The 13,863-nt window shown below is 34.8% G+C and overlaps 1 protein-coding gene across 3 annotated transcripts in view; it reads right to left on the bottom strand.

Annotated features, from left to right (window-relative positions):
• Positions 1–9,696: 9,696 nt before the first annotated feature.
• Positions 9,697–13,863, bottom strand: part of LOC112058487 (uncharacterized) — a 47,194-nt gene continuing 43,027 nt past the window's right edge. For all 3 annotated transcript variants that reach the window (XM_052883494.1, XM_024099354.2, XM_024099355.2), the window contains 2 exons: positions 12,704–12,887; positions 9,697–12,013 (listed from right to left, as the gene is read on the bottom strand). In XM_052883494.1, the coding sequence (XP_052739454.1) occupies positions 11,733–12,013; positions 12,704–12,887 (465 nt within the window). In that variant the 3' untranslated portion in view covers positions 9,697–11,732. The remainder of the gene's footprint in view (positions 12,014–12,703; positions 12,888–13,863) is intronic.

The following is a 13,863-nucleotide window of genomic DNA, read 5'->3' as shown; positions in this document are numbered from 1 at the left end:
TTTATAGTTTTAATATATTTTTTTGTTCTTGTTATGATATTTATCTAGGTACCAGTAAGTATATTAAAATAAACTGCCTCAATGGTCAAAAAATTAGACTAGTAGTTTCGGATTACCTATGTGGAACTCAAAATAAAAACTAAATGAATTCTAGTTATTATTGGTAATTATGACTTTTCGTATTTTTTTTTCTGGTACGCGCTGAGCCCAAATTGGTCTGTACTCTTAGGAGTACACTACTCTTAGAAAAACAAATTAAATATTGTTAATGGTTGAACATATTCTGCTACTTGTTCTTCGTAGAAGGTGCTAAGTATTCATGTATTAGTATGTTAATCTCATAGATTACATAATGTTTTTTTCTTATTTATTCTTTACCCTTTTAAGTTAGCCCTTGACTACAATCTCACCTAATGGTAAGTGATGATGCAATCTAATATAAAAGCGGGCTAACTTGTTAGGAGGAGGATGGAAATCCACTCCTCTTTCGGTTTTTACATGAAACCGTACTGGAACGCTAAATCACTTAGCGGTACGTCTTTTTGGTGGGGTGGTAACTAGCCTCGGTAGAAGCCTCCCACCAGCCCGAACTGGACCAATTAAGAAAAATTCCAAGTGGTCCAGCCGGGATAGAACCCAGAACCTCCGTCTTGTAAATCCACCGTCATACCACTGCGCCACGGAGTCGTCAAAATACACACGTATACGTAATACGTATTAAAATATTTTTACATAATATTTCAATACACATAAGTAAGTAATTTCCGTTGTGATATAAGAAAGATATCATTCATTTCCGGTCCGACATTCTAACACTGGCCTTGAAAAATTTGTTATTGTCGTCCATCATTTAATGAATTTATCATTGTTACATATTTAATCCACGAAGCACGTGATGGAAATGGAAATTCATCGAAAACGAGATACTATACTGACACTGCAGCAGATTACAGCATCCGGATGGATCTGGATGCACCAAAACAAAATTGATTGATGTAACTTCTTAATCACATAATTTATACTTTATTTAGAAAGAATGAAGAAAGAAAAATATTTTTATTTGGTCAGTAAACTTAAAACTAAGCTTTTATATTTTACAAAGAACAAGAAAAGTGAAAGTAAAAGAGCACTGACCAAATAAAGGTCTCCCACTCAGCTTAAAGCTGCAGCTAGCTGCAGCGCTGGTTTTCAGTGGAAGCCTTTAAAAGGGTGACATCACGGGCGCAAACAACAGTTATCAAAAATAATAAAATAAGTAAAAGCAAAAAATGACATAAAATAATATAACTACAAAAATATAAAATATTACTAAATAAACAATGCCTAAAAATAGTAAAATCACTACAAGTACTAAATTACACTAAAAACTAAAATATAAAAATAAAAAACTGCCTACTTAGCTCTATTAAATGTTGGAACTTTATGATCAAAAATTCTGTTTCTGCTTAGTTATTAAATATTTTTTTAATTTATGTTTAAAAGCTTATTTAGATATAACACACACATTTGTACACCACAACATAAGAAAAAACATACATACAGCCGAACTTAGAACCTCCTCCTTTTTGGAAGTCGGTTAAAAACAAATAACAAGAAAGAAAAAAAAGTATAGCACAGAAGTAGGATACAAAAGGCGGCCTTATCGCTACATAGCGATTTTTTCCAGGCAACATGAATTTTCATTTTGATTTTTGGTTTTTAACAACCTGTGTAGATGCCCATGGGCTGGTGACGAAGTATTTGTCATCTTGTAAGCCATTGGAGACTATATTATGACGTGTTGACTATAGTAGTACGTTCATGGTACGTTCTATGACATCCGGTAACGATCAATCACGTAAGAAATATCTAAAATTATTATCTATGCAAAAACCAATATAGATATGCGTTAAATTTCATACATAACATTTGAAAACACCGCAAACGTAACTTGGTTTTGAATAATAAATCAAAACAGGAAATAAAATGATTTATTTACAGTGCACGTGTTCTATATTAATAAGTGTTTCAATTCTTTTTATCTGAGATAGGTAACGGGAAATACCCAGTAATAAATGTACCTACTGTACTAGCAGACACACGCGACGTTGCCTGCGTAGACTGACCCTTTCAACTTTATAGAACACACTTTCAGCTTTCAAATTACTGCATTGTATGCAATGAATCGTTGATTGTATGTGACAGTTACAGTTTCTGTGGGAATACAGAGATAAAATATAGCCTATATACCCTCACAAATATTGATTTGATTTGATATTTTTGATAAAATAATTTTCAAAATCGATTCCGCGGTTCCAAATATTACCCCTACAACCTCACAAATTTTACTTTCGAATATTGTCAGTCAATCAATATTCATTTACTTCAAGAAGGCTTATTTTACAAGCACTTAAGGAACGTCAAATCTGGCTATGTGTAAAAATTCTACCACCGGTTCGGAAGGCAGGTTTTGCTGAGAACTGCCGAAAAGAAACTCAATAGTTGTTTAAAAAAAAACATATAATCGTTAAAATAATTAGAAAGATTATTTATTAAAAAAAATTCTGTGGTATGCAGGTTTCCTCATGATGTTTTTCTTCACCGTTTGAGACACGTAATTTCTTAAAATGCACACAACTGAAAAGTTGTAGGTGCATGCCCCGTAATATTATAAACTAGCTGACACCGCGCGGTTTTACCCGCGTGGTTCCCGTTCCCGTAGGAATACGGAAATAATATTTAGCCTATATATAGCCTTCCTCGATAAATGGGCTATCTAACACTGAAAGAATTTTTCAAATCGGACCAGTAGTTGCTAAAATTATCGCGTTCAATCAAACAAACAAACTCTTCAGCTTTATAATATTAGTATAGATTATCATCGCGAAGCCGAACCTGCGCGAGATCTTCCATACGGTACTCCAATGAAGTTTGGCGAGCTTAGGGTGATAATTTTAAATTCTTTAACAACCACTTATCTATCAGATGGTTATGATAATAACCGGGAACGATAGCTTAACTTGTATTTATTTATTTATTTATACTTTATTGCACAAAACAAAAACAATAACAAAGAAAACAAAGGAAAACATAGAAAACAAGTATGTGCAAAGGCGGTCTTATTGCTTATACCAATATCTACCAGACAACCTTTGGATAAAGGAATTAATGTAATTAAATGCGGGATAGTGCAACAAGCTGATCGGAGAGCAACTTAACTTGCTCTCCGATCCATCAGCTTGCTAACTCCGACTAGAGAATTGAAAATTCTTTGGACGGGAATGGATTGATTCTTAATTGTTCATTTTAGAAAACAATTATAGTACAAAGTATAATAACTTCATACTGTTTAAAATTAAATTAAATTATCATCAATTTGGTAATGACACGATATATTAGAGGTTATAGATAACTAGGTATTAGATATCAAGAAAGCTGTAATTTTTAGATTAAAACAACGACTTTGCGTGCGGGACACACAACATACAGTAATCTTATCGGTCTTCTTTATTTATTGCATCTCTAATCCTATGCAAAAATATAGTTTATAATTATTATATTAAATTAATAAAAAATAAAAATTAATATATTTGGACAATACACACTTCATTATTTAGCCTCAAAGTAAGCAAACGCGTTTGCTTAACTTTGCTTGCGTTTGCACACCATACTAGATTACAAAAAAATAGTAATTCTTTTAAGGGCAGTTGCATACGTTTTTATAATAAACTACCACATGAAGCTACTGGAATGTCTCTCAAAAAGTTCAAAGTGTTTATTAAACGAAAGCTTTTGGGAAAGGCTTATTATAGTGTTAATGATTATATTAATGATAAAAAAGCTTGGCGTTAAACTGTAATATACGACTGTGTGCTTAGTTTGGTGGTAAACAAAAAAAAAACCTTGGCTGAGTTAGTTGTGGGCCCTTCTCGGACCAAGGCGCGTTTGGAACCCTCGTAACTTTAGTTTTAAGTTTTCGACTATTATTACCACCATTAAATTAAATTAAATTATGACATAATCTTGACCTTTCAAAAGTGCTTGTAAAATAAGCCTAATTAAAATAAATTAAAGAAAGCAACCTAGGACCTTTACAGTTTATTTTGATGATAAATGACCTGCCACAGGTGGTTAAGGACGCTACTTGCTTGTTGTTTGCGGATGATCTCAAGCTTTTTTTGGCTGTGGATAACGAAGAAGACTGCGTGAAATTACAAAGTGACATTGATAGAGTAGTCAAATGGAGTGGGGATAACCTGTTACAATTCAATACATTGAAATGCGCAATTATTTCATTCACTAAGGCGCGGTCCCCCCTTCGTTATGATTACAATATCGATGGGGTATCGATGTTAAGAGTCTCAGATGTTAGGGACCTGGGGGTGAATTTGAACTCGGAACTGTCGTTTCGTTGCCACATTACGAAGTGTTGCAAGAAAGCTTATAAAAACTTAGGCTTCTTACTTCGTACCGTTAGGGGCTTCAGTAACATTAAGGCGGTAATAGTGCTGTATAACGCTTTAGTTAGAAGTCAGTTAGAAACTAACTCAGTCATCTGGGCTCCACATGAGGTTAAATATAGTCTCATGTTGGAGCGAGTGCAAAATAAATTCATTAGGTATTTATATATGCGGCTATACGGCGTATACCCGTACTACCCACTAATGTATCCAACATTATTCGTACTGGGAATGGTCGGGTATACCGAATTACGGGTTAGGAGGGAATTTGCACTTGTTTTATACATCTTTAAAGTGATTAGAGGTAAGATGTATAATGCGGATGTATTAAGCCAGGTGAGCCTCCGTGCTCCGGAGCGGTACGTGTGGCGGCGACGCAAGCCGCAGTTGCTGGCGGTGCCGAGCGGACGCACCAACCTACTCAACAAGGCTCCGTTGACGCGCGCACTTCGCACTCTCAACATCGTCGCTGACAACATAGATTTATTTAATTGTACTTTGAGTGAACTCACAAAGGCTGCCCAGTGGGCTATTTGTTATAGTACCTAGGTAAAATAAGTTTTTTTTTTTGATTTTTTATTGTTTTAGTTTTTTTTTTTGTAACTTGTAAATTGTGTATGGCTACACTAGCGAATTGGGGACGACCTGTAATGCTAGTTTGTAAGTTTGTAAATAAATAAAATAAAAAAAAAAAAATGAATTTTGACTTTTTGACTTTGACTAAAACATGTAGCCAAAAGGCACGTCGATTTTCTTTCTACGATCGCTAACGCTTATATAAAATGTGGTTACTATTTGTTGTTTGAACATAAAATACTAAATTACGAACACAAGGAAAAGTCTAATTAAATTGAAGAACAATGAACTTATTCGTGCCTTATCGAGTGCAAATAGAGATAATATCTAACTTGCATTATGACTAGACCGCCTTTAATACTATTATTAAAGGCAGTAAAATCAACAATTAATGCACGCCGCACTGACCGACTGACTGACCTCTGCCTCCGATTCGTGATAGCCCAGTAGATATGACCTCTGCCTCCGATTCCGGAGGGTGTGGGTTCGAATCCGGTCCTGGGCATGCACCTTCAACTTTTCGGTTGTGTGCATTTTAAGTAATTAAATATCACGTGTTTCAAACGGTGAAGGAAAACATCGTGAGGAAACCTGCATACAAGAGAATTTTCTGAATTCTCTGCGTGTGTGAAGTCTGACAATCCGCATTGGGCCAGCGTGGCCTATTGGCCTAACCCCTCTCATACTGAGAGGAGACTCGTCTCAGCAGTGAGCCGAATATGGGTTGATAATGATGATGATGATGCACTGACCGATCGACTAGGACTATATCAGACCTATTGGCACAGAAAACATATTAGCAACAATATACCTGTCCCACTAGTCATAGGACAACGTCATTTACACTATGGCTGCTAAACGGTTTTGGCTGAAATTTGGAATAAAAATAGATTTTACTCTGGATTAACAAAGAGGCTTCCTTTTATCTCAGAAAAATCCTTGGGATTTGTGAAAAATTTAATACTCCGCGAATGATTTCGCAGGAGGGCGGGTTATAATTAAACATTTTTTTTTTCTGATCGTGTAAGTGGACCTCAGCGGCGTCACCGAGGGGTTTGGGCGAGCGCAGAAGCATCGCCTGATGGGGCCCGAAGGCAGAAGCAGAGTAGATGAGCGGAACGACTCTCTAAGGGCGTCTCCTCTGAGACTTGGGCCTCGGCTTAGATGGCCGTTCGGGAAGGGTGTTTTGGCCTGAGTGAGTCTGGATAGTTAAGTAATGCTAATACATATTGTAATTAAACAATATGTATTAGCATTACTGATGCTCCTCTAGTTATACATTTGTATTCAAAATATTTCTAGACTGCTCAGGAACGACCTGATGTTTTACTACATTGTAAAACAGAGGGGAATTCCTGAGTAATTTTATCTTCGTATTAAATCACTAGTAGATATTATGACTCGATAAACATTTAAGACGTCTGAAGTGTTTTTTTTTTATTTCGAGATTTTATCCTAGATTGAAAACAAGTTATATTTAAGTGTGGCTTATCGTCAAAATGAACTTAAACAAAACCAAAATAATGACCAATAGTATAAAAAATGCAATTATGTTAAACGGTACAGTAGTGGAATACGTGGATTCCTACATTTATCTCGGTAAACAAATTTCATTCAACATTAGGAGTGCAGAAGAAGAAGTAGAGAGACGAATTACTACTAGTTGGAACAAATATTGGGCTCACAGAGAAATCATGAAAGGATCTTATCCACTCAAACTTAAAAGAACAGTATTTGATACATGTATCCTCCCTTGTCTAACCTACGCCAGCCAAACATGGGTCCACACCAAAAAATATAAATAACAAAATCGTAACATGCCAGAGGGCGATGGAGAGGAGCATACTTAATATAAGAAAAATATATAAAATAAAAAGTAAAGAGATCAGACAGAAGACGAAATTAACTGACGCATTGAAACATGCCTTGAAGCTTAAGTTTAAGTGGGCTGGACATGTCTCGAGGCTAACAGACGATCGATGGACATTAAAAACTACCGCGTGGCCTGGTCCAGCAGGAAAAAGAAAAGTAGGCAGACCAAAGTCGCGCTGGTCCGACGATATCGTCCAATTAGCAGGCAAAAATTGGCTCACAGTGGCAAATAATAGAACTGAATGGTATCGGCTGGAGGAGGCCTATACCCAATGAGGGGTCCTTACTAGTTAAATAGATTTTATTAATTAGAAATAAGACTAACTCACTAACATACTAAACTTAAAACAGATACACTAACAATATACTAACATAGAAAAAAATTAAGCTGTTACTCTTATTAATTGAAAAACTTGTTTAATGTAATAATGTAAGGAATAATAAAGGCTTTGAAATTGAAATTGAATCGTCAAAATGACTGATAGACATCAATAGCTGGATACAGTTGGCCTATTCACTATTTTTGTCTTTATTTTCAACCTATAATAATAAACATCATCAAATCATTTGACAAAATGTCTAAAGCTGCTAATGTTAAGCACGCAGCAGGCGAATTCAATATCTTTGACGTATTCTAGTTGACAAATACGAAATTGAGATTCTATGTAAAAATTTCATCCGGTGCTTACCTACTGGTGGATATCAAACATTATGTAAATGACAATTTGTCAATTGATTTGATGTTCATTTTAATAGGTTGACAATAAAGGTAAAATAGTGAATAGGTCAGCAGGTCTTTTAAACAGTTCTTAATAACTACTCCGAACTTGAAACATGAAAAGGTGCGAGATGTATTAGCGAGTATTATATGCATTAGCCTAATATTTTTAACACCGTCCAGTAGATTGATTAGATAGTGGACTGAAAAGGAAACTTTTCAGTTGGAGTTGGTGTATGGACTGATGTTATGTGTTAATATTACTATTGCAAATATGGTTAATATTACTATTGTAGTACGAATTTATTTAAACGTATCTCAAATTGCATAAAAATATAGAATCAAGATGTTACCAAGATAAAACAGTTAACTGATAAGCACACTTCACATCTATCTACGTACAAAACAATTGGCATGGATTTTGATGATAATAATAAAAGTCGATAAAATAAATTAATATATTTATTGATGCACTTTAATCTAGACAGATAGATCTATGTACATAAACTTATTAAAACATTTTGTACAACCATGGAATGTGTTTGAAGTATTACTTAAATATAAGGCACTGTAAACTATCAAACATGTTTCTAAAACTAGAATTATATAATAAGCATTGTTTGACGTTTTCAAACAAAGCAGCAAATTGTCAAATTGTTTGACGAACACATTAATTTATTTGACATGAAGTTTGATCGTTTAATAGGCGCTTGAGGATTTCAAATATAGAAACAATTCGAGACACGAAAGTCTAGTAGATAGACAGATGTATTCAATATAGGGTATGGTTGCCTAAAGTCTTACCATGTAAATAGTACCTACATTGACAATAACAGAAATATAATAATCCATACAGATTTGTCTGTACAAAGCAATCCAGAAACGAATCAGACGAACCATGATTTTATTGTAGTTTAAAAATCTGAGATTGTTCTTGAGACTGCAAAATTTGACGAAAGCAAGAAACAGATTTAAGTTACACTACATGTATGTGTTAGAGCATAGACAGATAAAGAAATCAACGAAAAGATAGCAAAAAGAGATCAACTTATGCATGTTTTCGATATTCAATGTAATGACGCGCGTCGTTTATTGAGGCACAAAATGCGTCAAACAAGTTAGGTTAGCAATAGTAATCATACCGTTCACTTGATACAAATTATAAGTAACCTAAGACGCGAAAATAATAATAATAAGCCTTAAAGATGGTTCAATGTAGTTTATTATCAAAATTAATAATCAAATATCTTTTTACTGAGGCACGCCAGTCAGTGGTCTATTTCTTTGTTTGTCTACGCGCCACAGCCTAAAGCCCCAACTTCTGCGATGACCGTTTTAACTTTTAACTTTGTCAGTTCTGTATTATGCTACGCTGTGTCATGTCATACACATTGACTTTCGTATCGCGTACTGTAGTTTTTTATACAATATTTATACATTTCATAAACCATTTATTTTACAATTTACAAAAAGGTTCCGAAATAGTAAATACATTTTTTTTTTCGGATATACATAGATCCTGCAATATATATTGTAATTTTTCCTATGCAATGTCGACCAGTTTTATAAGTTTTTGTGCTTATCTTATTTTCAAAACTCGTTTACGTTTTGCATAACTCAACATTATAGATTTGAAAATTACTCATAATTATCAGAAACACAGTAGATAAACGGATATTATCGGGATTTTACATATAATTAAAAAGGTGTAGATAAGTTGTAGATATCTCTAGTAGGGGCACCTTCAAACTTGGCTAATTAGCTAACTTAAATATTAACTTAAAGATTAGCTTTTATACCTTCGCTTTACTCGTTACACAAATAAGCAACGCAATTATATTTGTCTCATTTTTAACTCTCGATAAAAAAAAAACATTTTGCTTGTTTGATAAAAATGTGCTGCGTACCATTTTTCATAATAGATTAGCTATAAAGCTTGTATGTATATTGTATCAACAATATATATACAAGCTTTATATATATTGCTATAAAGCTTGTAGGTATATACATTGTATCAACAATATATATACAAGCTTTATAGCTAATATATTATGAAAAATGGTATAAATAGATTAGCTATAAAGCTTGTATATATATTGTATCAACAATATCAAGTTAAGGACAATATTTTAAATTATCATTTATTTATGGCCGATATGATATCACTTGTAAGTGAGGTTGGCGATTCAAGACCATTTTGGTTAGCTAATAAGCCAAACTTACTAAAGTTTTTAGAGCTCATTAAGGGCGTTAAAAACGATCAAAATATTTTTGACTTTTTCATGACAAACACTTAACATTTGATCGTTAAAAAGGCGCTTAACAGCCTTTTGTTTACCCCATGTATCATTGCCTAATAGGCACTTTAGGATAATACAATCATAGGTGTAAATCATACAGGGTTATTTATTGCAATATGAAGGTAATCAATTAAAAGTAAATTTTTTCAAGACCTTATACTTACATTACTACATTGTATGTACAAAGACAATAAATAAAATGAATACTGATATCAATCATCATACATCATACAAAATTAATAAAAAAATAAACCTGTTTTACCTTTTTTCTATGGAAATCGGAAATTGTCTCTCAAACGGGTCCCCGATTCACCACGATACTATCTAATTAATAAAATACCCATGATATGTGTTTTAGCTGGAATTTCTTAATTTATAAATTGTACCACACAGCCACAGATTAAAGAATAATATGCAGATAGAGCGTACGGAACACGACGGTGTCGTAGCCGTTCCAAATACAAGATTCCAAAATGAATAGATTCTCTATTCAGTATGACACGAAGCGTCGCATCAGTAATATTCAATATTTTCAAGAAAAATTGCGTCTTATGTTTTTAAATATTTTAAAAACTGTTCTCAAAAGCTAAAGAAATAAGATGGAGTATTTTTTTATTGGTATCGTATATTTATTGTTCAATTATGAAAATGTTTGTATTTGCGGATGTCAAAGAGATTCGTAACGTTTGGTATTTATGGGTTTCACCGTCTTCAGCACGCTGCTTGTAAAGACTTATTCTGGATCATTCTTTATTCTGTGCACGCAGCACATAGTTCCGATTTTATGCGTTCAAAATGTCGCAGTGAAAAGGAGACGATATATTACATGTCCAAAGAAATCGTACGTAAAATGTACCAGCAATAAGGCACTAGAGAAAATTTGATCCCTAAAAATACTAAAGCTAAGACTACAAACAACTGTACACTAAATAAGTAAACATTCTAATTCTCAAATCGGCTCAAAAATATTTGATATTTACAAGGTGTAATAGTTACAAAGTCTGGTTAAAGTCATGATTATAATAGATATTACATGATTGGCTAAAACTTTGATATTGACATAGGTTCAACACAACTTGCAACTGCTGCTTAACACAACTTGTTGGTTTTAGCCCGAGTAGTTTCGGATCTAAATCGCAAAATTTAGGTAACCTGTGCATTTATTATGAAAATTCATTATATCTAAAAAAATATTTTACACAACTTAGCAATGTATTAATGATAAATGGTTTTGCTAGTTATTTTCAGTTAGAAAGTATTTTATTTATTTGTTGTTACAACAAACAGTACTTACCAATATATTTAATAGTTTATATGTATATGATTTGGGATATGTCGGCGTCACTGAAGCCAGAGCGTAGACAGAAACTCTCGGAACATCATCGTCGATTGATAAGCTAATTACATTACTGTTTAAAATTAAATCTATTAAAAATATCTACCAATTTCTAATTTTATTATTAATTAATAAGCTAATTACATTTCTGTTTCAAATTAAATCTATCAAAAATATCTTTAATGATATATAATAACACCAAAATGAATTTCTAATTTTATAATTCTTCTCGAATATTCGTCTATGTGCAATCGACGATGATGTTCTGAGATTCTCTGTCTACGCTCTGTGGGTTCAGTGGTATCAGCGCCGACAGATATGACATTACAAACGTAGATTGGTTTTTAAACTTGAAGGGGTAAAAACATGCGTGCTCCTATTTTAAGTCGGTTAAAAGAACGATTCTAAATGTGAGACAAATTGTGTTTGGGCAATAATAAATTATGGGTTTATAATCGAGCCGATTTGCACAAAAACTAAGAAGTAATCTACTATACTTTCTCCTCGGGGATCTGTAGAGGGACGCTGGCTTCTTCTGTCTTTCTTGCGTTCGCGGTAGCGGCGCTCTCGACTAGATTCTTTCTTCTCTTCTTGGTCCTCTCCTTCTGGAAGAACAACCTTAGGTAGTGGCAGGGGAACTCCACACAGTCTCCCGCAGGCTCCTCGGCGTCGATGTAGACTCCTCGCACCAGCACGGAGTTGGAGCAGTTGAGGAGGATGAGCAGCACCAGGCTGATGACGTGGGAGAACCAGTTGCTGAGCTTGGGTGTTTCTGTTGACAAATCATATTTATTTAGGTATCATACTATTACAATGACAATTAATTACTTAAAATCTTATCTACCCTAACTACGAGAAAAGTTTTGAACTTATGACATCATCTCCTAGAAAGTAAGTGCCTGTATAAATAAAAATGGATCTTCGAAATGTGTATATGCCCATAACTATCTAACAAATCTACTAAATCGGATGATTCTTGGTTTTATGTATTCGTTATTGTTAGGTTTGTGTATTATAAAAGTTATTGTATTAAAATAAAAAGTGCACTTTTTATTTAATCGTTTAAACAAATCGCTTGTATGGGAGTTTAGGAAAGTGTTGTTTTTAGACTTTATTTTAATACCAGCGAAGCTTTTAGTTATGTGCACAATTAGAAGCTGCAAGTTTTTTTTTAAATTTAACTTTTCTCAGCCCACGACTTTAAATCATGGTAGTTTCAAGACTCCACACTCTCAACCGCCCATGTAAAGACCAGTAAAGACTAACTTTACTAACTTTTTATACATGGGCGAATGAGAGAGAAATGATTACAACAGTCGCCAATCTCATAAATTAACAAAAATATTGAACTTTAAGAGTTGCCGAGGAATCAGAAAATATGTTTCTTGTTGACCAACGAACTGATGATAAATTTTAGATTTGGACGTACGTCATTAATTGTAGATATGTAGTAGTGCTATACCTGGGAAGAAGTAAATGTCCAGCAAGCCCCATATCCCTCGCCACACGTTGACGGTAGCCAGGAACGAGATCAGATGGTACACGTCAGCTAGCAGCAGCCTCGGCGCGCCCTGGAGCTTAGCCACCGCCCACCGCACCGGCGCCTGCGCGGCGAACGTGAGCACTACCAGCGCGTAGCCTACTACCTGGTAAACAGAAAAATACCTATCAGTAATGCCGTTAAAAACATCGTGAGGAAACCTGCATATCAGAAATTTTCTTAATTCCCTGAGTGTGTGAAGTCTACAAATCCGTGGTGGACTCGACACTCGAGCTCAGCAGTGAGCCAATTATGGGTTGACAAAGATGAAGAAGCAGAAGAATGCCGTTAAAATAAAGCCAAATTACATACGGGAAATTCGCAATACATTTTCATCCGAAATTCCTTAGTCCAAGACAAAAATCTTCGAACAGTGCGTTTTTCCAGTGGTGACCTATGGTTGCGAAACTCGGTCGCTAACTATGAGCCTCATAAGAAATCTCAAGAGTCACACAACGGGCGATGGAACGAGCTATGCTCAGAAATGAGGAGATCCGCAGAAGAACCAAAGTCACCGACATAGCTCCTTAGTCACACGAAGAGGCTCTTCGAACTATGTGCCGCGCCCATAGATAGTATAGTAGTATAGTATAGCCGAATGCCGATAGACGTTGGGTCCCAAGGTGCCGGAATGGCGACCCCGCACTAGAAAACGCAATATTGGTCGACCCCCCACCAGGTGGACTGACGACATCAAGCGATTCGCAGAGATTCGCTGGATGCAGACGGCGCAGGATCGTGATGTTTGGAAGTCACTACAAAAGGTCTATGTCATATTATGTCCATCGGTTGATATGATGATGATGATGAATGCCGTATTTTTATCGGCCTACCAAAAAGGGACTGAGCTTTTTATTTTACGCAGTCAGGGTTTTTAACCGACTTCAAATAAGGATGAGGTTTCCCAATTCGATCGTCTATTTTTTGTATGTTTGCGGACAACTTCGACGTTTATGAACCGATTCTGATGATTCTTTTTTTATCATTATAATAATATAATTGTTGGAATCTGTAGATGATTCACAATTGAGAGCCTGCGATAGAGACATACCTCATTTAATAAAATCTGAATGTTTGCCAGC

This window comes from Bicyclus anynana, chromosome 9, assembly GCF_947172395.1.
Source record: "Bicyclus anynana chromosome 9, ilBicAnyn1.1, whole genome shotgun sequence".
Classification (NCBI taxonomy): Eukaryota; Metazoa; Arthropoda; class Insecta; order Lepidoptera; family Nymphalidae; genus Bicyclus; species Bicyclus anynana.
This window is presented reverse-complemented; position numbering and strand designations above follow the sequence as displayed.